The sequence below is a fragment of the Zea mays genome, chromosome 6, assembly GCF_902167145.1.
Source record: "Zea mays cultivar B73 chromosome 6, Zm-B73-REFERENCE-NAM-5.0, whole genome shotgun sequence".
NCBI lineage: Eukaryota > Viridiplantae > Streptophyta > Magnoliopsida > Poales > Poaceae > Zea > Zea mays.
The window spans coordinates 171,634,432-171,649,492 of NC_050101.1; the positions used below are offsets into that span (position 1 = coordinate 171,634,432).

The 15,061-nt window shown below is 45.8% G+C and overlaps 2 protein-coding genes and 1 pseudogene across 14 annotated transcripts; 2 read left to right on the forward strand and 1 right to left on the reverse strand.

The window, feature by feature from the left end:
* On the reverse strand, positions 1,655-2,403 carry LOC103631605 (uncharacterized; annotated as a pseudogene).
* On the forward strand, positions 6,036-7,145 carry LOC542409 (profilin homolog 1). Its single transcript, NM_001111980.2, has 3 exons — positions 6,036-6,280; positions 6,416-6,553; positions 6,668-7,145. The coding sequence occupies exons 1-3, from the start codon at positions 6,158-6,160 to the stop codon at positions 6,800-6,802; spliced, it is 396 nt and encodes a 131-aa protein (NP_001105450.2). The 5' UTR covers positions 6,036-6,157; the 3' UTR covers positions 6,803-7,145.
* A 2,062-nt stretch (positions 7,146-9,207) lies between these two features.
* Positions 9,208-14,846, forward strand: LOC100272504 (uncharacterized). Of its 13 annotated transcripts, XR_004849923.1 has the most exons (8): positions 9,208-9,811; positions 11,122-11,526; positions 11,647-11,791; positions 12,364-12,638; positions 12,775-12,913; positions 13,122-13,185; positions 14,206-14,472; positions 14,611-14,846. XR_004849923.1 is itself a non-coding variant. In XM_008649269.4 (7 exons), the coding sequence occupies exons 2-7, from the start codon at positions 11,139-11,141 to the stop codon at positions 14,236-14,238; spliced, it is 1,044 nt and encodes a 347-aa protein (XP_008647491.1). In that variant the 5' UTR covers positions 9,208-9,811; positions 11,122-11,138; the 3' UTR covers positions 14,239-14,496. The 13 variants fall into 13 exon arrangements, 11 of the variants coding, with proteins under 11 accessions (XP_008647491.1, XP_023156004.1, XP_020394412.1 ...); XM_008649269.4 differs by lacking the exon at positions 14,611-14,846 and having other exon boundaries at positions 14,206-14,496; XM_023300236.2 differs by lacking the exons at positions 14,206-14,472; positions 14,611-14,846 and adding an exon at positions 13,470-14,198 and having other exon boundaries at positions 12,364-12,701.
* The last annotated feature ends 215 nt before the right edge of the window (positions 14,847-15,061 follow it).

A 15,061-nucleotide genomic window follows, 5' to 3' on the forward strand; every position in this document is an offset into this window, starting at 1 on the left:
CACAAGACAAAACAAATGTAATAGTTCTAATTTCTAGGGATGCAAATTCCACCTTGAAACAGTAAAAAAATAGATGGGAAGTATGTCAAAAAAAAACCTTACCAGTCATGGGTAGTCCCCATTAAACCACGATCATATATAATTTTCAGCTTTCCAGATTCCGTGAAAGGAACTACATTCATAACCCAGACATTCATTTCTTCAGAGATGCTGCAAATCCACCAAGGCTAGCACTCATATCCATAACGTATCGAAAGGAATCCTTTTGTATCTCGAACTTCAAGTGCTTCCAGTACTGAATTACTCTAGAATGCCAAATCTCCTGCAAACAATATTTCAAGGTCAAATAGATCGCCACCAGGAAGTTATGTTTGCCCATATTGCAAAACGCTGATGTTTCATACTAAATTACTAACTCACATTGTCCTCTGAAAAATTGTTCGAACTGATTCCAAGCTCTTCCAGGCGCGTATGAATCCAGAACAGAGCAAACAGAACAATACTATTTGTTATATTGTCGCCTTATTTCCAGAAATTCAGCAAAATCGAGCAGTCTTTGCCGCTCTTAACAGAAATTATTTACTATTTGTAATTAAACAACATTTGCAGGGAAAAGACAAAAGTAATACGAAAAGTAGTGGTCTAGAGTTTAATTTCATTTCTTGTAAAAGACCAAACTTATATCAGTACTCGACCACATGAAACCACAACGTAGACCATCACAAGAACATGGAACAGTGAAAAAAACCTGACCATCAGAGCGGAACCTGGTACACTACAAATGTAGGATCTTAATACCATAGATGTGGTGCTTCTACCTCTCAAATGGAAATGCATGTGTGTTAGTGGATTTGAACATATATGCACTGAATAGTTTAGATATGGCCAGTAGGCACATCATAAAACATGTTGATCTTGCTTGCCTAGTAGAAGAGCAAGGAAAAACACTTCACAATAACAATGTATACTACCTCCATTTTTATTTATTTGACGCCACTTTATTCAATTTTGTACTAACCGGCAACAAATAACAATGAATGGTGGGAGTACCTATATAAGCAATTATATCATGTTTAATGATAGACCCAACAATTGCATTTGACATTACTCTTACCCATAACCTGTACAAATACACACCTTTTCTTCTCTGTCGTCAAACCTTTGTGTAAGCCTTGAAACGCTTCATTCTTTAGCAGAGAATATTTCAAATGATAAATTTTCCCTGTTACAAGATCAAGTCATCTTCCAGCCACCCTTTCAACAAGGAGTTAATCTGGAACCTATAACAATAAAGAATGGATTAAATGCACAAATTCTACATTCATGAAATCTAGAAAAGGTGAATAAATTGTTATTCACAGTGATGCTCTTTACTGATTCTTGGCAGACAAATAGGGCATCACTGTGAATAATTGTTCAGATTCATTTATTCAGAAAAAAACTAAAAAAGAATATATGCAAGTCATATGCCATACAAGTTACTAAGATATGTGATTGTCCCAACCACTACACCCTGAATGGCTAAATCAAACCAGCACAAGTATGAACTATTAACATTTAGGTGCATAAAAACAAATTGGTAATTTTTATCATCGCAAAGGTATTCGGATGAATCTTTCCATTAGGACGGCAACAAACCAGCAGACGAATTAGCTGGTCATGGAGTGCCGGCATTGGCTCCAATCACCTAGTGCTTTGCTGGAGACCAGAGGCTTCGCTGGTTGGACCACTCCCACTCACACTCACATCTGAGTTGGTTGCAATAGGAGCACCTGCTATGGTTGGGGCCCTCCATTCTGTCGGACCCGCTTCAGAAGGAAGGCCACAACTAACATGAAGGTTGAGTCAGATAAGAAATCTCTGGTTGTGGGACTGGTTACCGGTGGCATGATGGAATCCTATGGCTCTTTGTCATCCCTGTGCTCCCGGAAGACCTTTCATGGTGGCGTGGGAGGTGAGGTACCTGAATGGAGAGGGCAGCCACGACAACACGATGGAGGTGGCTATGGAGCTGGCGCTCCTCGAACACGTTCCGCGCGGCGCGGCGCGTGTGATCTCCCTCGCGCTGGACCCCCACAGGGACACCTGCAGAAGCGGAAAAACAATAGAAAGATAGAGAGCGAGGGAGGGAGCTACGGAGGGCGAGATGAAGGAGCCGGGGACTGTCACACACACAAAAAGATCCTCACCCAACATGCAGAGCTTCACACGAGTGGCCTTATCCGCGACACCCCATGTCTCGAGGGCCCCATCCCCGACGATCCGCTCGGCTGCCGCCTCGAGCACCAACAGCCCAATCGTGCCCCACTCATTGACGATGCCCCCATACCCGTACAAATCGTCCTCTTCGCAAGAGGCGTCGTGGCGCTGGTGACTGGGAGGCCACATAGGGGGCGATGAATGTTGCATGGAAGAAGTCGCATGGAGTAATCGGGGAGTCAGAGGCAAGCATCGGAGGAGGAGCCGCGGCGGTGGGTGCATGTGACGATAGATAACCGCAGTGTGCCCGCTGCACGAAATCGCAAAATCGTGAGGTTGTTACTTTGTTAGAGGGGTAGGGTGAGACTCCAGTCCAGGACGGGATCGAGGCGGCGGCGGCGGCAGCGAGGAGGAGGAAGAGGAGCTGGATGGATACCTGCGGGGGGCGGGACGGTCGCCCCCGAAGTCGGAGGAGTCGGCCCTCACCCACTGCATCTGCTTCGGTTGCAGCTGCTGCGTCCTTTCCCTCGTCTCCTTGTCCTCGCTCCAGCTCCCCAGTCTACGCGCCTCTCTTCGTGAAGGAACTGGACACGGCTGCGACCGGGAGGATGAGCCCTGTACCGGCGGCTGGATGGCGGCCGGGGGCGGCGAGCGGTGGACGGCGGGGAGTCTGGCAGGTGGGGGAGAGGGGATCGGATGAAGCAGAGAAGTCAGAGCAGGAGGATGGAAACAGTAGCGCCCCACGGTCGGCCCAAACGAAACGACCACAACCGGAGACACACGCGCGACCTCGCCCACCCTGCCTCCCACGATGGGCGCCATCAGCGGCGAGATGGATGGGAGCGCGGGATCGCCGCGGGATGCAGGGAAGGAAGTCGGTGCGGTTGAGGGCGGGATGTACGGAAGACGGCGCGGGCGGAGGCGGGATTGCAGGAAGGAAGACAGCGCGGGCGGGGGCTGGAGCGGGGGCACGGTCAGGTTGGTGGACGCCCTCGCTCCAGCCTTAAGTGTAGTAGAGATTAATTTCATCAGCATCACGTATGTATTAGCCAATAAAACCACTAGTATTTTTACTGACGTCACTAGCGATTACAATAAACTAAACCCTATTAATTAAATAATGTATTCATTTTGCCTAGTTTAATTAATTACTTTGGCCCTTTGTTCCTCGTGAAATAGATAGATCAATTTTGTCGTCAAATCTTTAAAAAAATATAAAATATGATTTGTATGAAAAGCCAACAAAGGCCAGTCTGTGTTTCGCTCAAGGACCCAAAATATATAGGTACGGGCCTGCACTCAACATGGTCTTTTGGGTGCTTCCGCACAACGACAAAGTAGGTCTAGTCATTCGGTCTATTTGTATAATTCAGTTTAGTTTATTCGAGTTTTTGAAATTTTGAGTTTTGAAAATTGAGAATCAAAATTTTCTAAATGATTTTAGGAATCAAACCTGAATAGATTCATAATTTTGGTTCAGTCTATTCGGTCCACCGAATAGACCAAATAGTACAGAGACTGATGTCTTTTGTTAAAATATATACAATGAATAATTAAATAGAAGTACTATTATTGTAACAAGCTACTAAAAATAATATATATATATATATATATATACTATTATTAACATGACATCATAATACATAGCTAAAAAGTACATAAATCACATAATAAGAGTTTTTTTATATTTAGCTTATTCGATCTATTCGGATTTTAGAGGCTAGGAATCGAACCTAAATCTATATTCCGAAATATAACACATGTAGAAACTGAATCTGAACACGAAAACCTAAATAGAGCGGGTTCGGTTACACCCCAACGCACAAGCTTTGCTCTGCGTTAAATATTTTCTCGACCAATTTACTAGGCTTCCATGGGCCTTGCGGGATTAAATATTTTCTTGGTCAAAGAAGACCCACCACCCATCACATCAAGGTTAGGGTTGTACCTCGTTATGTGTCAGATAAATCTAGGCCCGTTGTTATCACTCAAACAACAATTTAGTGAACTCATAAAAAAATTCACATCTATTTCTATATCTTTTATACACTATAACAAAGTATAAGTATACTGAAAATAACTCACACACAAAATATCACATTCACGCTATATCGAGATCTTAAATCTGTAGATTCTGTGCACTAGTGATGGCCAAATCTTGCGTCATCCGCAGTGAGAGACATTAGGGGTTTGCAGAGCCTCATCATTCTCGTCGTTTGGACGCTCTGGTGCGAGAGAAACTCGCGAATTTTTTTACCATAAAGAGGCGACTATTACCTAGGTTGTGGTAAAGATTAAGGAGGAACCCCTCTTGTGGAAACCAGGTGGGGCAAAGCATCTTGCCAATTTGGTGTCATTTTTGGGTTTTTAGGACTATAGCGTGGGGTAAATGCGTAATCATTCTTTATATTTCTCTTTAGCCTCTTTTTTATGAATTGTGAACTTTAGCCTTCTAGGACGCATCTCTCTTTTTAATATAATAGGCAACCCTCTTATTGATTTTTCATTTTAAAAATATCTTAAACCTTTATCTATGTACGATTTTATCTTCTCCAATCAACACACGAAACTGAATAAGCAACAACAATAAAATGCAAATCATATGGAATTGAGTCTATTCGATGATTTTATTTTGTGTTCATGAACAATATATGTAAGGACATATTTATAGGAAACGAGGTTGGTTAGTGCAAAATTTTCAAGTTTTTTTTTCACATCTGACACCACTTCCTCGTGCAAGACATTTTGGAAGAGATCTTAGATGCTTTCAGTATCGAGATGCATCATTTGGCTTCAAACAGAATATCGAAAATTGTTCTCTTTATCTGGGCTATTAAATTCAAAGAGTTTACTTCAAATATTGTTGATTTGCATGCTTTGCTCGAAATGCATTGCCAATTTTTTTAAAAATCATATAATTGATGGAGGTAAGTTTATTAATTACTTTGGATGTTGTAGCTTCAAACCCTGTTGCAATGTGAAGAAAAAATGCTCCTGCAACAAAGAATAAGTGACATGATGATTAACCGGAATAGGTTCCAATGGTTGAGGAGAGAGACCAAAGTGGCACGATGACAAGGTTTCCACCGGTTGCGAAGATGAGCATGAGTGCCTTCAAATGCAATGCAAGCCTTTGCTGGAGTACGCTCTAGCTTATTTCCAAGAATATGGGACAACTTATAATCTTGGTTCTTCTCTTCAAGGCAGAAGGTGTATGGTAGAGGACTATATGGCAGCCTAAGTTTGGCCTCTTTGGCATAGTTGGACGTCCATGTGTTTTTTGTTTTAAAGAAAATTGGATGAAAGTTACTCGACCCCGTCAATTTAACAGTGACATTGAATTTGTCGAGGCTGTTGAGATGAAGACATGCCAGATTGAGGGTATTTTACTAATAAGGAGATTTTAGGTGTGAATGACAAACGCTTCAGCCGAATACTTAAAAGACTGGCTAAGAAGAACAAAGCTAATTTGGTGGAGGTTTCATCCAACAGTGATGAGGAAAGAACACCAACTCTGGTAGAAGTAGAGTATGTTGCTGCATCAAAGAGTTTTTTTTTTTTGTGGAAAACTTCAGCGTGTAGTTTTATTGGTCAGCAATGTTTGTTTGGCAGTAGCATGCATGAGTCCGATTCTCTGACCATCTCCATTTACCGGTGCCCTGGTTATTATCCCCCCATCACAAGAGTGGCCAACATGCAGCCCCTGAAACCTGGCGAAGTCCAAGGGGGAGCGAGGAGACGAACGTGTGGCCACGGTGAGGTGGGGATCCGGTCCTTCACCCCTTCAACTTGGGATTCCCTCTCTATTTAGCCATCCGTCCGGTGCACGATGCTACAAGCTCCTCGTCACCAGTCAGAAAACAGTGGGATCGAGTTGTTTCACTGCACGAGCACATCCTCCGGCGACCACCGGCCTCCCTCTCCGTCCTCTAGCGACCGACCAACGCGCCGAGCGAAGATGTCGTGGCAGACGTACGTGGACGAGCACCTGATGTGCGAGATCGAGGGCCACCACCTCACGTCGGCGGCCATCGTCGGCCACGACGGCGCCACCTGGGCGCAGAGCACCGCATTCCCCGAGGTCACCGCCACTCAATCCCCACTAGTATTGCATTACGTTATTGTCTGCATGGTCGATCCGATACGATCCGATCCCGCTAGCTGACATCTGACATGCGAGGGGATATCGATTTTGTTGTGGTGGTCGTCCATCCAGTTCAAGGCCGAGGAGATGGCTGCCATCATGAAGGATTTCGACGAGCCGGGGCACCTCGCCCCGACCGGCCTGATACTGGGAGGCACCAAGTACATGGTCATCCAAGGCGAACCTGGAGCTGTCATCCGTGGCAAGAAGGTAGTAACCGCGCGTCAGCCGTCGTCGGCCGTCGTCGTCGTGGCTGCTCCGTCCTCTCCGACCCGTTCCTGTCCTAACAACAGTCGTTTTTTGTTTGTCTGTGTTGGTTCCCAGGGATCCGGGGGCATCACTGTGAAGAAAACAGGGCAGTCACTCATCATTGGCATCTACGACGAGCCCATGACTCCCGGGCAGTGCAACCTGGTGGTGGAAAGGCTGGGCGACTACCTGCTCGAACAGGGGATGTAATGACAACCCCTTCCCCTGGAATGCATGTTGATGATGTTGCTGGTTCCAACTTCGTTTTCAGTAATAATAACAACAAAGCGAAGACCCTCCTACCTACCCTATTTGCTTGAGCGGCTCTTGTCCGCGCCACAAGATACCAATTGTTGCGCTGGGAATATTCAGCTACGATGACCCGCTTTAGTTCAGTTTCTTTTTTTTTGGGGGTTGGTTCGATCATTTGGCTGTAGCGTGAATCGCTTGGACAACAGACTCCAATTACTAAGCAAATATTTTTCTTCTGCATATATTTGAAGAACCTTGTTCAGGCCCCCCTTTCGAAATGAAATGCGGGAAATTTTTTTCTTGTTTCCAATGTCTTTTTTATTATGTGAAAAAAGAACCGATTCATGTGAAATAATTCTTGTATGTTTTCTCTTCCTGCATTTCAAAGTAGGCCTGCCGCCTGCATGATATATCGTCCCCCGCAATACCAATAAACACCGGCCTAGATAGTTTTCAAAATCGGCTATGCCAATAAACGTTGACCTAGATAGTTTTCAAAATCGTCTATGCCAGGCTAAAGATTCTTGATTTTCAAAATTGCCTTCATTTGAAATGGCTGGACAAAACCAGCAAATACGCTCCCTACTTCTTTAGTGACTTTAAAAAAGTCATTGATGTACTATTTTTTTTAGTTATTAGAGATGCCGAGGGAGGATCTTTCCTCCTATAAAAAACAAGAACTGTCGTGAATGCCCTAAAATGGGTGGAAACAAGTTAAGAAATCTGATTGAAAAAAAAATCAAGGTTAAAATAGAAATAAACATTATATAAGTAGCTAGAACAACAAAAACTAAGCATTTGTAATGAACCCCATCCATTTTTTTTGGAGGGGAGTAGCATTTAACATTTTAAATATAGGTATTCAACATTTTAGATCCGTTATTTTACCATTTCCGAACAAAACGTTGTGAGTTAGGTTCTTAGGCTGTCTCCAGCAGCGTTCTCTAAATTTTATCCTCTAAAAGAATATTCTATGTCCTTTACAGTGTACTCTAAAAGATTATGTCCTCTATATTATCTCGTCCTCCAGCAGCGTCCTCTAAATTCCATCCTCTATAGAAATAATATTACTCATTCTTATTTTATACACAACTTTTCATTAACGAGACCATGTACGGCTCCAATCAGCGCTCTCCATTCGTCTTTCCTAGCGCAGAAGAGAGCAGGAGCCAGGCTATAGCGGACGCCCGTACAACCTCTAAGTTTAGAGTGTCTATCAACGTACGCTATTTTTACCGGACGTTTTGCCGTGTGCTGTTGGAGGGATAAAGGAGCTCGTTGTCCTCTAAATTTAAGGTACAGGACTATATACAGACCCTTGCTGGAGGTAGTCTTATATTGTTAAAATCTTGTTAAAAAATGTAGGAGCGTACGGTAACAATTACTAACGTGTGTGTTGTAACCGTATTCGCATTGAAGTTTATCGCGCGGGGGTATTTTGCCGCGTGATTCGTCCCACCAAAACCCAACCCAACCCAGCCCTAAAGGCCCCACGATGTGCTCGAGGCTCTCTCTGCAGCAGCAGGATGGCGCCGCACGAAACTGACCATGCGCCGGCCGCGCACACACAGCTGCAGGGCACTTGTCGTGGTGCGGCCGGCCGGCGTCGCGCGTGCGCGCGCGCGCGCCGCGTCTCCGGCCACGCGCGCCTGCGAACGGCACATGGCACGAGCTCGAGCTTCGCGAGAGCCGGGAGGTGTACGTAGCTAGTCTGGACCACCACCACCCGGCGCAGCCGGTGTGAGGTGACCACGCACAGCACAGCCACTTGTGTGTGTGTGTGTGTGTGCGGGTGCGGCTAACGCACGCCGAGAAGTCCACTCTCCTCTCTCACGCGGCGGCGCGGAAACAGAATGGCTGCTGCCGTCTGCCAGCCGATGGAGAGGCCCACGGCCACACCTCACTCCGCCGCTACCAGATGTGGCTGGCTGCTCTTTCTGCTTCCTTTTTGAGTTTGGTCATGCATGGGCACGGGAAAGTGCGTGCGGCCCCCTAGCTCCAGTTGCGGCTACCATATACCACACCAGGCCTGCAACACCAGCATGGTCCGAGAAAGGATGCTTCATGCTTGCGAGGAGCCTATGAGCAGCAAGCAAGAACCGCCATGCTTAGATAAAATCTTGTCGTAGCGTAGCGTAGCGTTGAAAAGGGACCGCCTGAGCTGCGCGCATGGACCTTTCTCGATAATTGAAGGAACCGGGGCATATAGCTGAGCACGAACATACTGTACTGTATCTTTCAACGGCATGGCATGGGTCAGGGTTGCAGAAGCCAACAAGAACGCCGACAGTGGTCCCCCCACCGGCTTGCTGAAGCCTGAAGCCAGGCAACAAGAACCATCGCATCACATCACCCAACCCCCCGACACCACCAGCTACACGCAGCATCCATCCCATCGACATCGACATCGCGTCACCTCACCGCACTCGCCGCTCCCTCCGGCGGCCGGCTCGGCTCTCGCCTGGGCCGGACCCCGCTTAGGCCCCCCACGGCTCCGACCCCCAATCATCCATCCCACGCCGCCCACACGCAACGCGACGCCGCCGTTGCCTCTGAACCTGTGATGCGATGCGATGCGATGCGCCAGTGGCCCAGCTGCAGCACTCAGCAGCAGACCAGCAGTGCAGTAGTGCCGAGAAACAGGTAGCGCGGAAAAGCGCGGGATTGAAAGGAGAGGATACACACCCTACGCCTACGCTAAGAAGGGACGGCGCCAACTCGGGGCAGGCATCTCGCACTTCTCGCCGCTGGACTGGTACTGGTAGTAGTACAAAAGAAAGGCCAGGCAGGCGGCACTTCTTCTTTCTGCCACACAGATATATAGCTCATAGCTGCAGCGCTCCCTCCCTCGTTTGCTTTGCTTGCCTTCTTCAGCTGGCCTGGCTAGCTAGGCGAGGGCATTCCTCGCCAGTGTTCTCGTCAAGAGTTCTCCTCGGCTAGCTGGTTTGTCACTGCACCTGGTCAGAGGTGAGTTAATTCTTTGCTCCTGCATCCGCTGAACTCTGTTGTTGTTGTGCTGCTAAGTACTACGAACTAGAGAGAGGCTACCCTTGTTGTCGCCTTGGCTGGATCAATCATCGGTATGCTGAGAGATCACTCACGATTGGGCGTTTGAAGTGACTTTGTTGTTGTCATCGTTTAGCCTCGAATCCTGAACACCTGACCTACTTCAGCATCGACTCTCTCTCTCTCTCTCGTCTCTCCCATGCATCCTCTAGTAGTCTAGTAGCCTAGTTTGACAGTTTTCTCCGTCCGAAGTTGAGTGTGAAAACTTTAGTTCCTCAGTCACTACTATAGGTGTACATTTGGGCCGGGCCTGATGGGCCGGCCCGAAGCACGGAAAAAAAAGCACGGCTCAGGCACGGCACGGCCCGAAATAATTTAGTGCCGGGCCAGCACGGCCCGTTATATCGGGCCGGGTTTGGGCCGAGGTCATGGCCCATGGGCGGGCACGAGCACGGCCCGTTTAAGGCAGGCACGAAAAGGCCCATATAGAGGCACGAAAAGGCCCATATATTTATCAAAACACACTTCATTCCACACTTTCATATACTTGATAAAAAAACACAAAGCTAGAGATAATGCTAGTTAGATGTTTTTTTGTATCTTTGAATTAGAGTGTGTGATGTAATTTTACTTTTGTTATGAACATTAGACAATAAACTAAACTTACGAACTTTGTATAGAGCTGATTATACTCTTTTTTCTTCTAACAAAATGATTTATAAACGAGGTAGTCATTGCATAGCTGTGGTAACTTTAATACAAATATTAAGTTTAATTTTGTTCAAATTTATTTGTCTTATCTTTTATTTGTTTTATTATTTTTTTGAATTTAGGGCTCTAATGTGAATTTCGGGCCAAAAACTGAATTTTGGGCCAAAAACTGAATTTCGGGCCCTAATGTGAATTTCGGGCCAAAAATTGAATTTCGGGCTTTTATAATTTCGGGCCGCCCGAAATAAGCCCGACACGTTTAAGCAATTACGGGCCGGGCCGTGGGCCGAGGGCGAGGCCCATGGGCCGGCCCGGCACGGCCCGAAATTCAAACAGGCCGGGCCGGCCCGAAATTCAAACAATACGGGCCTTTTCGGGCTTGGGCCGGGCCGGGCCGGGCGGCCCGAATGTACACCTATAGTCACTACCCAGTAGTAGAGCTTGTATTCCTACCAGCTATTCTTCCAACGTTTCCATATATGCCGTAGGGCTTTCAGTGACGTTGAAGCCTTGCCGAACTAGACTCGGCTAAACCCTTTGCTTTCTCCTGCCTCTCCTAGAAGACCAATTAAGTCCCATGGAGGACAGCTCCGGAGAGAGGGGTCCTCCTTCCACCCCGCAGCTGCTAAACCTCATCCGAGACGAGAGAGAATGGACGGTGACCAGAGAGGTAGTGGAAGACGGAGGAGCGGGGTCGACATCAGCAACAGCAACGGCCGCAAGCCCAGACCACCCCGAGGAGGACGACTACTCCAAGCTTGAGCTGAGGCTCTGCCTCCCCGGAGCCCAAGACGACGAGAGAACGCCGCCGCCGCCGGGAGAGAAGGGGACCTGCACGGCGCTCTCCCTCGGCTCTGGTTGCTTCCCGTCGCATCCGAAGCTCGCCGCCAGCGCTGGTGCTAGTGCTACTGCTGCCACCTGGGCAAAGAGAGGGTTCTTGGCAACCGTTGGTGCCAAAGCACAAGGTATGTAAGTGCAAAGGGAATTGGAATATGCACCTGCAGCCCATTAGTGAGTTCACCGAGCTGCAGGAATCCCGTTTATTAGTTTCTGACATTTTGTTTTTGTCTGGTTTTATTTGTAAGGTTATTGTAGGCAGGAGGAGGACAGCGAAGGGTGTGGGAACGAGCTAACATTGGGAGGTGAAAACATGGCAGGTGAGACGAAGAAAGGGTGCTGCTGTCCCCCATCGTCGTCGCATGACTCGGATGCCGGGCCTGCTGTGCACAGGTGAGGACAGGCTTGTTTTACTTGCTTTCCCGTCCTTTTGTGCTCACTGCTCCCGGCTGTGCAGTGGAAGCTATATGCTCGTTTGTTTTTTCTTGTCATCGCATACGCGCGCGTGATCTGGGGAAAGGATTACATAGTCTGATGTTCCAGTCCACTTCATCTTGTTTGACTTTTTTTATCCTCAGTCTGTGAATCAAATCGGATAAGCAAGCGAGTTTAGACAAGAAAATAGTTATGAAGCTTCCAGTTTCAAGCAGTAATCTTGGTCATGAAAATCCACTAGTCTGCTATAACAGCAAATTGCCTAGCTATCAATCAATCACTGTGGCTATTTTCTATGACACAGATTAGTATTGTCCTGAACTTTCTTTCTTAGCTGTGAGTAGTATACATTAACTGTAGGAGCTGGGGAGTCTGTTCATCTGCTTTCTGCTGTAACATTTTCAGTTTAACGCCTCATCATTTGAGATGATATTTCTAGTTCGTTAACACAACAGTGATTAGATTTCCTTACACAAACTCCTTTTTTTTTTAAAAAAAAAGGACTGCAAACTCACTCAACTTCAACGCAGAGGTGATGTTCTTCCGGTGGTTGGTTGGCCTCCGGTACGGTCCTTCAGGAGAAACCTGGCAAATGCCAGCTCGTCTAAGCAATCCCTCGAGCAGCAACAACAAAACGATGATGAAGCCTCCTGTGACAAGGCGAAGCAGACCTGCAAGAGAAGCCCGCTCATCAAAATAAACATGGACGGCATCCCCATTGGGAGGAAAATAAACCTCTCAGCGTACGACAGCTACCAGAAGCTTTCGTCTGCCGTCCAAGATTTGTTCTGTGGCTTCCTTGATGGTACAGGCCGTCGTGAATATAGAAGCACCTCACCATTTTTATATGATCAAATATACTTTGTGCGTACGTATAAGTATAACACGCGCGCTACCTGTAGATTTTTTTTCTTCTAAAGATTGTGGATTTGGTTGTTTAGCAGCCCAGAAGGATGAATCTAGAGGGCGAGGAGCAGAAGAGAAAATGTTCTCAGGGTTGTTGGATGGAACTGGTGAGTACACTTTAGTTTGTGAAGACAGTGAAGGAGGCAGGACACTAGTTGGGCACCTACCATGGAAGTAAGTCATCCCTGCTCCTTTCTCCGTGTATATGAATATGAGACTTCAACACCTAAGTTAGTATATTTGATAGGCATCGCCTCTGGCTACAATATTTTTTTCATGATTATGGGGCGTTCTTAACAACTGAAATTACTTTCTAATTCTACCAAAATTTGAGAAGACCAACTAAAAAACAGGACGGTTGTCCTATTCTTTAATTCTGCAGTGTATTTGTTTCTACCGCTAAGAGGCTGAGGGTCATGGAAAGCTCTGAACTTCCTCATGGACTGGTAAGTACAGTGCAGATTCAAGTTGTCTTTAGCTTCACGTTATGGAAAATCAAAACTTTATCTCTGCTGAGTTTATATAAAATTTATTTATGTTGTCTGCGTCAATTTGGACGTCAACCAGAACATTTTTATCATCAAAGTTGATCATATTTATTGTAAAGAGCTCTATGTCCACCTTCATTTCTTGAAATTTTAATTGGCCCTCGTTAATGTCCAATTGGATCTATCATCGAAGCACGTTACAATCATTAGTAGCGTGAAATAATGAATTGTGCCACTTGCAGGAAGCACGACGCTTAAGTTCGTCGACGGATGGAATAGTATAATTTTTTAATGTTGCCGCTCTTGAGTAATTCATCAAATATTTTATCATATTTGCCAACATTAAATGTAATTTTAACCTTCTCTTGTCGTTTATTTTGAAACGGCCGTAAGGAGAAACAAACTGGAGATTTGGCCTGCTTTGGCTAAACCATCTCAGCAGGGTACACTTCCTTTGATTCGTCGTCCGAGCTAGTCTGATCACATTCTACCACATGAACATTGTGACGAACCACTTTAGCAGTATCTTGCTCCCAAAGCCCTCTGGTGTAACTGAGATAGCGTGAAAAATTAAATGCTTTCTAATTTTTCTTTTAAATAGTAACACATTCCATTAAATGCTAATGCTGCTAGCTGCTAGGTGGATTTAGAAACATCGTTCCGCGATTTGCCCTAGGAGTAGATTGTTGATCGATTGTTGGTGATTGCAATTGGTTGTACCCCTAATATATAGGGGTGTCTGGACCTATTCTTAGACGTCTCCAAATAGCAACCGTATGTTTAGAGGGATAAACTAATGCGAAAAAGAATTAGTTGTGCATGATTCAATCTAACCCTAAACCCTGAAACGACCCGGCATGCCAATGACACAAATGGTGCTTAACATATGTTATATTGACATAAACCCCTGTTTTGGCTTTCACTTCCTCCGTTCTAAGTTTCCACTCACGTCTCTCTTTTTAACCTGTTATTTGACAGATTAAAACTGCCTCCGAGAGGGCTGATGACTGATATGAGGCCAAGTCGCGCCCAGCCTTCGAATCATGCAATTGCAAGCTATGTCAATCATTGGCTTCTTCGGATGGCCCTTTTTGGCTTGTAGAGAGAAATCTAATAAGATAATGTTAGCATATCGCAGATGCCCTGAATGCACTGTGCACCTTCTGTAATTTTCCTCGCTCTGTTTCAGATGTGGTGCTGATCAGTGCTATTCCACATGGTCTAGTATGTCTACGTTTACTAAAGGTAAAGAATGTGCTTTTAGTGTGATGTGTGGTGGTTTTCAGCTAACTACACTGAGACACAAAATGCATACGTAAAAACATTAGGAATCGGACAGCAGACCAAAAAAAAAAACTACTACCATTTCTTTTTGTGCAACAGATGTAAATGTTCACTGCCATGCTTCCAGCCTTGGAATTGGGGGCACGGGAAAGGTCCCTGTCACTGGACCACCCCTGAACACCGAACGGCGGAAAAAGGAGGGAGAGACGGGGTGGATTACGAAAGAATCTTTAGCGGCTTTTTGTTGTGTCCTCTTCCCGAACATCTGTATCCCCCCGTGTTGTGTGCTAATATGTCGCTAGTGCGTATTATTGTAGTTGCTATACTGAAAGCTATATTGCCTTTGCGAGAACATTGCACTGGAGCAGGTGAAAGCGACATGAGTACTTACAAAAAAAATTAAGCATGCCAAATTGCCAATTGCCCAACCCAAGACTATTCCATATAACAACTACTTGGATAAATATACTTTTAGTATCAGTATCAGTTTGCTCCTGTCTCTATGTCTTGGTACTGGACTCGTAAAAACAGCTTGTTAGACATACATATT